The following is a 12,919-nucleotide window of genomic DNA, read 5'->3' on the forward strand; positions in this document are numbered from 1 at the left end:
AAGAGCTGTGTGGGCTTCTGCTCATTTCTTAAAATTGATGGTAGATGGTTGTTTTTTTTTAGGTGTTCCACCACAAGGTGTTGTGGTGGAACTCAGTCCTCACCTCCTTCTACAGGTGTGAAGTGGAGAGCATTTTGTGCTCCAGCATAAGCGTGTGGCATGGAGGCTGCACAGCTTCAGAAAGAAAAGCTTTGCAGAGAGTGGTGAAGGCTGCACAGAAGATGTTGGAGTCAGCCTCCCCACCATCACAGACATTTACACCTCCAGATGCAGGAAAAGCGCCACCCGCATCATGAAGGACCCCGCTCACCCAGCACACACACTTTTTTCTCCGCTCCCCTCAGGCAAGAGGGTGAGGAGCATTAAGTGTAGAACCACTAGACTGAGGAACAACTTCTACCCTGAGGCTGTTAGACTTATGAATATCTAACCAGAATAATCATTGTGAAAAAAAAAATCACTTGTCATGCCACTCCGATTGTTGATATGTGACTTATCTGTGCTGCTGCTGATCTCATGCTGCTGATTATCTTATGCTGCTGTTGCTGATCTCATGCTGCTGCTGATGTCATGCTGCTGATGATCTCATGCTGCTGTATTCATTCCTACCCATCTGCTCACCACAGACTCATGTTCTGGCTGCTGTTGTTACGCCGTATTGTTTTACATTATTAATGTTTAGTCTGTCTCTTCAATCTTTTAGCTTACCGTTTGGCGTTTGTTTAGCGTATATCTTAGATCCTTATATATGGTTTCTGTACACAATTTTGTTCCACGTCATGTGCCACGTGAGATGAGAATGACAATAAAGGTACTTGAACTTTTTTTCTGTGTTGCCAGGTGTTGCTGAGAATCTTCTCATCAAGCCAAAGGCTGCCAAAACTTTCCAAACAGAGAGAGTTCCTAGAAGCAGCGGTGAGACTTCTGTGTTGTTTTTGTCTTTAATCTAACCGCAGTACACATTTTCAGGACTACCAAGTTTGAAAAGCTGTTTGACCAGATGTGATTCTGCTCTCATTTGTATGTACCTCAGTTCTGCAGCGGCTGCAGAACTTCCTGCCTCAGATGGCTGAAGCCAACAAGAAGCTGATGCAGCAGATAGAGGAGGCTCCCGTCGGTCACTTTGATATCGAGAATGTCAAGGAGGCAGAAAAAGTCATAGAAATGGTGAGTGTGAGCACAGAGGGTGTTGTTAGTTTGCTGCAGGCCAGGAATCACTGTGCTTGCTCAGGATGGGAGACTGCAATGAAGCCAAGATTCAACTTGTCTGCTGGCCTCCTTAGATGGAGAACTTTACTAATGCCCCTTTTCCACTGTCACGGCGCAGGTCGGATATTTCCGGCTTGGCGTTTGTTTGAGGTCTTTTCCATGGTTCTTGGGACCGGCTCGCCTCCCTAAATTCTGGCCCGGCTTCTCAAGGGGTCCAAGCGAGCCAAGCCGTGATGTCAGAAACACTTGTCGGTCACTGATTGGTCGGGGGGAGGAGTCTGTGGAGTCTTTCCAAACAACCCGATCCGCCATTTTTCTCTATCGCCTGCCATTAGCAATAAATAGAGGAACGTATTTTTTAGTACAAACCGGATTCCAAAAAAGTTGGGACACTAAACAAATTGTGAATAAAAACTGAATGCAATGATGTGGAGATGGCAAAAGTCAATATTTTATTCGTAATATAACATAGATGACAGATCAAAAGTTTAATCTGAGTAAATGTAACATTTTAAAGGAAAAATATGTTGATTCAAAATTTCACAGTCACAGTGTCAACAAATCCCCAAAAAGTTGGGACAAGTAGCAATAAGTGGCTGGAAAAAGGAAATTGAGCATATAACGAACAGCTGGAAGACCAATTAACACTAATTAGGTCAATTGACAACAGGATTGGGTATAAAAAGAGCTTCTCAGAGTGTCAGTGTCTCTCAGAAGCCAAGATGGTAAGAGGATCACCAATTCCACCATTGTTGCGCAGAAAGATAGTGCAGCAATACCAGAATGGTGTTACCCAGCTTAAAATTGCAAAGACTTTTAAGTTATCATCATCAACCGTGCATAACATCATCAAAAGATTCAGAGAATCTGGAACAATCGCTGTGCGTAAGGGTCAAGGCCGTAAAACTCTACTGGATGCTCGTGATCTCTGGGCCCTTAAACGTCACTGCACCTCAAACAGGAATGCCACTGTGAAGGAAATAACAGAATGGGCTCAGGAATACTTACAGAAAGCATTGTACGTGAACACAATCCACCGTGCCATCCGCTGTTGCCAGCTGAAACTACAGTGCAAAGAGGAAGCCATTTCTAAGCAAGCTCCACAAGCGCAGACGTTTGCACTGGGCCAGGGGTCATTTAAAATGGAATGTGGCAAAATGGAAGACTGTTCTGTGGTCAGATGAGTCACGATTTGAAGTTCTTAATGGAACACTGGGACGCCATGTCATCCGGACCAGAGAGGACAAGGATAGCCCAAGTTGTTATCAACGCTCTGTTCAGAAGCCTGCATCACTGATGATATGGGGTTGCATGAGCGCTTGTGGCATGGGCAGCTTGCATGTCTGGAAAGGCACAATTAATGCAGAGAACTATGTTCATGTTCTAGAACAACAAATGCTCCCATCTAGACGTCATCTCTTTCAGGGAAGACCCTGCATTTTTTAACACGATAATGCCAGACCACATTCTGCAGCAATCACAACATCATGGCTACGTAGGAGAAGGATCCGGGTACTGAAATGGCCAGCCTGCAGTCCAGATCTTTCACCTATAGAGAACATTTGGCGCATCATAAAGAGGAAGGTGCGACAAAGAAGGCCCAAGACGATTGAACAGTTAGAGGCCTGTATTAGACATGAATGGGAGAGCATTCCTATTTCTAAACTTGAGAAACTGGTCTCCTCTGTCCCCAGACGTCTATTGAGTGTTGTAAGAAGAAGGGGGGATGTCACACAGTGGTAAAAATGGACTTGTCCCAACTTTTTTGGGATTTGTTGACGCCATGAAATTTGGAAACAACAGATTTTTCCCTTAAAATGATACATTCTCTCAGTTTAAACTTTTGATCTGAGATTTGTGATCTATTCTGAATAAAATATTAGATGTTGGCACCTCCACATCATTGCATTCAGTTTTTATTCACAATTTGTTTAGTGTCCCAACTTTTTTGGAATCCGGTTTGTATTTTTAAGCTATACAAAAACAATAATATCAAAGCCGTGGTCAAATGCAGAAGTGCAAGTGTTGTTGTGCTTGGTGGCCGATGAAAAAAGTTAAGCGAGCTAGATAGAGCGATTGGAGGGTGGTTTGGACACGGCCACTGCTCTACTTGAATCATTTATAGAAGATGGTGAGTGTTTTTAAGTTACTCATCCCATCGGTTCTGAACATATTTTTAACTAACAAAAGAGGCTGACGCCATAGTAGGACAACATCGGTGCTACGATGCTAAGCTAATTTGCGTGAACACTTAACTGTCCTCCGGTCCCGTTTCTCACTGTATTTTATCCAGAATGTATTTCAGCGTATGACGGTTAGTCTCTAAACTCCACATTAAACCCTCCAAGCCTCCCGGCTTCTGCCCCTGCTCTATCAGCAGAGTCTGCATCTGACAGGTCTCCATCGCAGGCTCGCAGCCCACCTGCACCTCACAGAGCAGCACAACGCTGCAGCCTTCTGTGCTTGGTAAGAACAGATGCAACATGTTCCACATCACTTTATTTGTGCCGATAAGAACTTGCTTTTATTTTATTTTTAAAGTAAAAAATAAAATGTTGAATAAATACTGAATTGGGATGAAATTATGTACACAGGGTCCCAGTTACAGACAACAAAATGTAAAAGAAAAACGGTAATAAGATCTAAGATATGAATTAAGAAAAATGTCAACTAAAAAACATCTACTAATAATACACTAAGCACTAATAGCAGTAAACAATCAAAACAATACGTCAAACAGTAACATGAACTTAAGTTTGTGCAGCCTTATGAATATCTAACCAGATTAATCACTGAAAAATCACATCATGTTGCTGCTGATCAGTTTCATGTGTTTTACTTTTCCTAGTGAGGTAGGCACAGGACACGTGCCACGCCCTCACCGCAGCCTCTCCTCTAACGGGTCTCAAAACTAATCCTATGGCTCAGGTATTACCCGCAGCCATTTCCTAGGACAGTTTTAGTTTTAAGGCTGTGTTGAGATGATTCACCCAGACTGTTAACTACCTCCGATCCTTGCACCACACCCAAAGTTTCACCTTGTGCCTTGCCCAACCTAGCAGCAGGAGTGGGGACGTTTAGTAGACGAGGGAGCGCAAGTTAACGGTAGCTCATCTCCTGATTTAGTGTTACAATTATTAATCGATCTGGCGTTTTTTAGAGCCTAGGCACAAGGCTCATGGATGTTGTTTTATGATCAAAAGCTAATAAAACCGTTTAAAACCTCCCACATTTCTGTTGTTTCATTGAACCAAGTTTTCCACTTCCAAGAACAAAAGGGTGTTTGAAATAAGAATCCAGAATTTTACGTTTTGCTTTGCTTTAATCAATAACTTTTGCAGGGGAACAGCGGTATAGCACAATAATGATTACACTGGATTACAAAGAGATCACATGATGAATAATTTTCACTCCTTAGTCCCTTTTTTAGTTGTTGACCTTTTCTGGGCAAGGTAGATCTCAGTCCCTGTGGATATGCTTGAGACAGGCTCTTGGACTCCTCTCTGCTCGGCCACGGACGTCCTTTAGTCCGGCCGGCCACGCCCGGTCTCCCTCAGGAACACAAGTACCCACACAGTTTACCTACTCTCTCTACCTGACCCAACACGTTATTCCTCACCACAAAGAAAGCCCTTCTACAACTCTGAGCAACCAGGTTTTTAATATAATTGATTTTTCTGCTTGTCAATTCATACACCACTGCTATAATTTGGGATAAGGTTTCATTAAGGACTAATTTTGAGGAACGTCCTCTTACCATGTTTTCTGAATTCAGTAAGAGACAAATTTCTCCATCTCATTCTCGGATGTGGGCCGTTCCTGGTCCTCGATCTGGTTGAATTTGAAGAAAAAAGGGTTTAGGGATAATCCGGGCTGATGGGTTGAAGAATAGTTCCAAAAAAGAAACTTATTCCAACGGATTTCACCCTAGTTCTTCTCCAGTAGAGACCGTCCAAAATTGCCCTATTAATCCACAATTCGTCCAGAGGTTCTTCGGGTCTTGTCCTGAGCTCCCTCGCTTGTGAAGTGGATCCCCAAAACAGCAGAGTTTTCACTGAAACTTTTGTTTATATAGCCTGAGATTTTGACTGACATCTCCAGACCAGTCACCCTATCAGGCTAACCCATCCCTTTTGGGTTGGACTGTGGTCCGACTTTACCGGCTTCTTATGAGATTTTGCCAGTCACTCCTAATGCATATTAAAATCTGGGTGTATTTTGTTCAATAATGCTCAGTCATTCTGAGTTGGCCTATTCTGATTTGCTCAGAGCTGTGTTCTGGGACTTTCCCCTTGTGTGATGCCCTTGCTTGTAACTTCTTTTCCAGAACATTTGAGAAACTACTGTTTTTTTCTTTCAACAACATGACTAAGCTTAAAAACAGATTACATTGTAAAATCATAAAGATTACATTTTAAAATCACAAAGTTTATAATATCACTTGATCATCTACTTGTTTATTGATTTATTATAAACACATCTTTCTCATTCATCTGAAACTGGTAATTTTTATTAAAAAGAAAAACATTTTCTGCTTCTGCTGTTCTCTCCTTGCCTGTGTGTGCCTCTCAAACGGGCCTGTGTGTGTGTGCGTCTTAATGAGCATGTGTGTGTGTGCGTCTTAGTGAGCCTGTGTAGTTGGGTGTCATATACATTCTTATGGGGTGTGTGAGTGTTCGTGTTGCTCTGCACATGGTTTTGATTATTCAAGGCTTCGAGGCCTACATACCGGGCATGAAACTAGCAGAATAACACTGAATAACGTCTTGACTTGCCCGTTCCCTATAAGATCAGGCTGAACTCCGTACATCTTTGACACATGTTGCTGCTGATCAGTTTCATGTTGCTGCTGATCTGTTTCATGTTGCTGTGTACATTTGTGCTCATCTGTTCACACAGACTCATGTCCATGCTGCTGTTCGGCGTATTGTGTTTATTGTTTTTATGCTATTAGTGCTTAGCATATTTTTAGTTGATGTTTTTCTTAGTTCATATCTTAGATCTTATTACTGTTTTTCTTTTACATTTTATTGTTGGATGTAAATGGGACCCTGTGTACATAATTTTGATCCACCACATGTACCACATGTGGTGCGAATGACAATAAAGAATATCTGTATCTTTATAATACTTTCTGATTCATATATCCATTGTTATTATTATATTATTTTCATTATTTTTAAATCAATTTATTTTTCATTTTCTTATTTTATCAGTTTATTATTATTAATATATCTATTATAGCTGTTAGCTGCACCTTTCTTTGTTTTATGCATTTATTCAAAAACAGTATGTAGCTTGAATTAACCACCTTTTTCTTTTTTCTAGGCAAGAGAAAGAGAAAAGAGTCCAGTAAAAAAAAGTCTTATTTCAGCATTGAATGAACATGAAGAACTGAACCGGACTCAGCAGGAACAACACTTGTGTCTTTTTCTGGATGAAGCCCATGAGGCAAGGGATAGACAGACAATCATTAGTTGGATGCAGTATTTTTTATTTTTGTACATTTTTCGCTTCTTACTTTTCCTATTAAACAATTTTTGTTCTTAAGTGGTGTCCTTGAACATTAAATCTCCTAAACAAATTTTACAATGTTAAGTGCATATAGTGTTTGCTTAAATTCATACTGGAAGTTGAGAAAAAATTTCCAATTGCATTTGATCTGTAATGAATCCTAAGAAAATATTACCAGAATCTGCTCAACTGTTGTTATGTTATAAATTTTTTGGTTCTAGGATGAAGTGGGACAAAAACAGTCAAAAATTCAGAAAGGACAGTTATCATTTATCATTTATCGGCTGTACAACTGTGGCCCGAGAGATTCAGCTGAAAGCCCTGGTGCACCTTTTATTTGAACCTGCAGAGATTTGAACAGCTGATCTGAAGCAAACAGGCAAGTGTTCACCTGAACTGAACACTCCTGCTGTGTTTGATGGTCTCTTCCTTCGCCATCCATCCATCCATCCATTATCTTCTGCTTCCGGGTTGCGGGGGCAGCAGCTTTACCAGGGAGGCACAGACATCAACAGCCATCTCTTCAACTCTTCTAGGAGGACCCCATGGTGTTTGCAGACCAACTGACTATTTATTAAGTAATATCCTGATGCATGCTCAATAATCCAGGTAGAAAAATCTAAAAAAGTTAAGTCTGGTCCTCTGGACATTCACAAAACAAAGCAAACAATGCATTTTATAATAAATAAACAATAAATGTTTTTTGTTTGTTTGTTTTGTTTTTTTGAATGCCCAGAGGACCAGACTTAACGTTTTTAGATTAATAAGTAATACATTTATGTTTTTAAATTTAATGAAAGTCAAACCTTTAAAATTTACAGACAAAATTTAATCTAATTGTTTTCAAGTCTGTAGCTTATTGTAAAAGCATTTTCAAAGATTACAGCACAGTGTGATGTTTTACAATTTTAACATGAACCTTGTGCATATCTGTAAATAATAAAAGTGAAGATATTTTTAATACATCTTTATTGTAAAAATCTATACTAAAATGGAAAACACATGGGTTTAAAGCAGGCAGGGAAGGCAGCATGGTAGGATTATGAATCAGGTTTAAAAGTTACAGCTCATGAGGTACTCCTTTGCATGACATCTCTTCCACAACGTCGTGTGACAAAGCCTTCAGGGTGTTCTTCTAAAACGTTTAGTGGTGGCTAGTAAATAGGTTAATGGAGCACTACCGCCACAAGGTGGTAAGACGAGTTGGATTCTAGTCCCCGCCTACAGAGCCGGTCCAGAAGTGTAAATGGAAACGCAACGAGACACAAGCCAATCGGAACCGACCCGAACTGACCTGATCAGCACCGTAACAGTGGAAAAGGGGCATAATTGGCCTTTATGTATGTGAATGTTTCTGTAAAGTGCCCTGAGACAACTTTGCTGTGATTTGGCGCTATATAAATAAACTGAATTGAATTGAATTTAATCAGGTGGGTGTGGCCTTTGTAGATGAACATATGCATGAGATATATTCATAAATTAAACAGATTCTTTCATTTTTCTGGACCGTATATAATGTGCATTGAATTTAGAAATGTAACGTGAGACGTTAATTATCTTTGACTCACCAACGACAGTGGGTCATTTATTAACAGAATCAAAGTTTAACACATCACACATTTACATTAATTGGCAAAATATGGAAAATAACAACATGGCTAATTTTAGCAAGCTGTACAATTTTGATTGACCACACGGCGGTGGTTGAGAACTTTACACAGACATTTCTAAAATATCTGGAATGATTTCTACCTGATAGAAGAATTTTAAAGATGGAAAGATGAAGTTTAGAGGGAGAAAAAGATGGGTGAGGGGGTTTGTTTGTGTCAGCATTCAGAACGGCACTCTCCGGGTTTTTCTCAGCTTCTTTCCCCAGTACACTTAGGTGGTATAAATCAACTTTTTACCTGGAGATGTCTCCACTGGTACGAAAGTCCATTCAACGCACCCTTTCAGCGTCTCCGTAGGAACAGCTGTGAATCGTCCGAAGTAGTGACGGTATTCCGTCCGACAAAGGTTCACCTCACGAGTGGACTTCACATGAATGGAGTCCGTCAGAGTTCCACCCAGAGGTGGAAGATGTTATAATCCCATAAGACTCGGAAGAGCTCTGTGGTCATGTCAGGATTTTCCTGTTTCCCAGCACGAGTTGCAACGACTGAAGCCGGAGCCTGAAGCGACTGGTTCTCCTCGACACTAGACCCGACTCCAACTGGACTCGACTCCAAACTCGACTGGAAACTCGACCCTCCACTGGCTTGAACTAGGAAGTACCGACATTTTAAAGGGCTCTATTTCCGGTTCATTTGGGAGTTTCTGATTGGTCAATATCGACCAGACAGGGGTGTGTTTTTGTGACGTAAGAGGTCACTAGGAGTCAAAAAAACAGCAAGAATGTTATGGAACAGATTGAAAATGTTTTTAGAGACAGAGAGAGAAATGTTTGGACGAGTTGGCGGAAAACAGGTGCCAACAGGTGCCAGCTTCTCTATTTACGTCTGAGAGGATGTAAAAACATGACAGCTCGTTCCAACAACTGGTCTGCGTTTGACTCCGACCTTGGACCACTTACACTGCTCATTCAAAGACAGAAAATCAGAAAATGCATAATTACTCTGTAACAGACCTTAACATGAATTCTAACTTTGCATGAGGATTAAAAATCATTGTTACTGTTTCACAGTTAATTAAAAATGATTAGTTCACTGCAACATCTAAAATGGTTTGAACTAAAACACTTTGATTATCAAACATTTGTAAAATAGTAATGATAATAGAAAAGAGAGTGTTCTTTCACTTGAACTCAAGAAAGAAAGTCTCAGGATGGGTCAACTTGTATTTCTGGATTCAAATCAATGAAATGACAGTTTCTGTCCCATAAGGTGCCTAAGGTCAAGGTTTTGACCTTCAGGCCTAGTTCACTACACCTTATCAGTATTTTTAATTCACACAGTGACAGCAATGGTTGAGTGCACTTTAGCGTCAATGTTCCTGTTTATTCAGAGCAGAACTACCGCACAGACAGGTTTAATGTCACATCTGAAGTCTGGTGCTTGTGTTCTGAGAACATAACACTGTCATGACATCTGTTTAGGGCTGAGGGGGCTGGGCTGGGTTGGGGGTGGGGGGTGGTTAGCGTAGCACAACGTTTTGTGCCAACAGTTATGGACGGGGTAGGTGTAGCAGAGAATTAAGTTTGTATTGTACACAGTTTTCGCAGTTTGGAGTTTGAGCTGAGCTAATACAACCTCCTCTCCCTGTCCAGAAGTGGCAGAGCTGCGTGGGCGGCGGGGGGATTGGTAGGCAGGGCGCTCAGTTCTGTTGACAGGGTGGGACGCCCTCCTTGAATAATGATAGGGGAAGCACTTTAGCAGATTAGCATTTTGCTAACTATGAATACCTTATCTCCTTGAATCGCCACCTTATTGTGGTGGAGGAGTTTGTGTGCCTGAATGACCCTAGGAGCTATGCTGTGGTAGGGTCTCCCAAGGCAGATTGGTCCCAAGTGACAGGCCAGACAAAGAGCAATTCAGAAGATTTTTATGGACAAAACAAAACAAGGAACTCAGTGTTCCTTGCCCAGACGTGGGTTACCGGGGTCCCACCCTGGAGCCAGGCCTGAGGGAGGGGCTCATTGGCGAGCGCCTGGTGACCGGGTCTCTGCCCATGGGGCCCGGTCAGGCTCAGCCCGAAGGAGCAGCATGGGTTTGCCTTCCTGTGGACCCACCACCTGCAGGAAGGGCCGTAAAAGTCGGGTGCATGATGCTATGGGCAGTGGCCAAAGGCGGGGACCTTAGTGCTCTGACTCTGGCTTACCAAAGCTAGCTCTTGGCACATGGAATGTAACCAAAGTTAGAGCAGTCGTCCTCCAATGCAAGAGTTGGGGTTTCAAATCCACCAGCAGTCACATGCCGAAGTGTCCATGGGCAAGACACTGAACCCCTCATCGCCTCCGATGTGTGTCCCATCAGTGTATGAATGTGATCTAAAGCTCTGATTAGTCTCTTTAGAATGTTTTGTTCAGTTAGCTTTGTAGAGATCTAGTAGGGTGCTGTATGAATGGGTAAATGAGGACACAGATTGTAGTGTAAAGTGCTTTGAGTATCTTGAATTAAGATAGAAAGGTGCTATATAAGTACAGTCCATTTACATTTACCATTTGGCTTCCTTTCGCCTTCGGGTGGGGGAACAGGCTCTGACTATTGTTTGTGCCTACATGCCAAACTGCAGTTCAGAGTATCTGGCCTTCTTGGAGTCCTTGGCAGGGGTGCTGGAAGGTGTGCCAGCTGGGGTCTCCTTTATTCTGCTGGGGGACTTCAATGCCCACGTGGGTAATGAAAGTGTGACCTGGAGGGGTGTGATTGGGAGGAACGGTCTCTCTGATCTGAACCTGAGCTGTGTTCTGTTGTTAGACTTCTGTGTTAGTCATAGTTTGTCCATCATGAACACCATGTTCGAACATAAGGGTGTCCATAAGTGCACTTGGCACCAGGACGCCCTAAGTCGTAGATCGATGATTGACTTCATAGCCGTGTCATCTGATTTGCTGTCGTTTGTTTTGGACATTCGGGTATAGAGAGGAGCTGAACTGTCAACTGATCACCACCTGGTAGTGAGTTGGATCAGATGACAGGGGAAGATGCCGGACAGACCCGGCAGACCCAAACGTGTAGTGAGGGGTTGCTGGGAACGCCTAGCAGAAGAACCCATCAGAGAGATCTTCAACTCACACCTCCGGAAGAGCTTTAACCGTGTAGATGAACAGATGCTCGGATATATTCATCATTTAACACGGATTCCTCATTTTTCTGGACTGAATAAAACGTGCATTGAATTTAAGGAAATGCAAACGTGAGACGTCATTTATATTTGACCCATCAAAATGAATGCGGTCATTTATTTACAGAATCAAAGTTTAACATCAAACATTTACATTAATTTGGCAAATTATGAAAATAACAACATAAGCAATCAATCAGGAAAAATCATACGGCCATGATTTTTCCGTTGCTTCACCACAGACATTTATGAAACTGTACAATTATGATCTTTTACCCACACGGATGTGGGTGAGCATTTTACACAGACATTTCTAAATATCTGGAAGTATATCTACTTGATAGAAAGTTTAAAGATGGGAAAGAAGTTTAGAGAAGAGTAAAAGATGGGGTTTGAGGGAGTGTGTTAACAGAACGGCACTCTCTGGGCTTTCTTCAGCTTTTCTTACGGTACACTTCGGTGGTGGAATCGACTCTTTTACCTGGAGATGTCTCAGGCGAGATTCCGTTTAACGCACCCTTCAGCGTCTCCGTAGGATGCTGTTACTCCTCCGGAGTAGCGGCGAGACTGTCCGACACAAGCTCACCTCAGTGGAAAATGTTATAATCCCATGAACCTCGGAAGAGCTCTATTGTCATGTCAGGATCATCCCGTCTCTCACAGAACTGAACAGAACTGTCCCAGAACTGTTCCAGCACCATCCCAGAGCTTCTAACAGAACTGTGTAGTTTACAGATCTCGAGCAGAACCAGAACTAGAACTAGAACTGAGTAAACCAGGAAGTACTGACATTTTAAAGAGCTGTTTCCCGGTTCACTTTTGGGAGTATTACCATTGGTCAGAACCGACCAGACGGGGTGTGTTTTGTGACGTAAGAGGTTAGAAGACAGCAAGAATTGTTATGGAAAGATCAGAAATGTTCTCACAGACAGAGAGAGTTTTGTTTTGGCGCATTTCAGAAACAGGTGCCAAAAACCTCTATATTTATGTCTGAGAGGATTCTAAAAACATGCCCACAACTTGTTTTGCGTTTGACTCCAACCTTGGACCAACTTACACTTGCTCATTCAAAAGCAGAAATCAGAAAAGGCATAATTACTCTGTAACAGCTTTGACATGAGTTCTAACTTTGCGTGAGAAAAAATCATTACACAGTTAATAAAATTGATTAGTTCACTGCAACATCTAAAATGGTTTGAACTAAGACACTTTGATTATCAACATTTGTAAAATAGTAATGATAATAAAACAGAGAGTGTTCTTTTCACTTGAATCTTCAAGAGAGAAAGTCTCATGATGGGTGAACCTGTATTTCTGGATTCAAATCAATGAAATGACAGTTCCTGTCCCACAAGGTTCTTAAGGTCAAGATTTTTGACCTTAGACTTAGTTTTTGACATGGGCCTAGTCCACTACA

At 41.8% G+C, this 12,919-nt stretch overlaps 1 protein-coding gene across 1 annotated transcript in view; it reads left to right on the top strand.

Moving 5' to 3' along the window:
• Positions 1 to 840: 840 nt before the first annotated feature.
• nopchap1 (NOP protein chaperone 1) overlaps positions 841 to 12,919 on the top strand; it is a gene marked incomplete at its 5' end in the record, with an annotated part of 44,795 nt that continues 32,716 nt past the window's right edge. Inside the window, 2 exon segments of the mRNA XM_037696278.1 lie at positions 841 to 915; positions 1,034 to 1,167. Coding sequence (XP_037552206.1) covers positions 841 to 915; positions 1,034 to 1,167 — 209 coding nt within the window.

Source organism: Nematolebias whitei, chromosome 22 (genome assembly GCF_014905685.2).
Source record: "Nematolebias whitei isolate Nwh7 chromosome 22, NemWhi1, whole genome shotgun sequence".
In the NCBI taxonomy this organism is placed as follows: domain Eukaryota; kingdom Metazoa; phylum Chordata; class Actinopteri; order Cyprinodontiformes; family Rivulidae; genus Nematolebias; species Nematolebias whitei.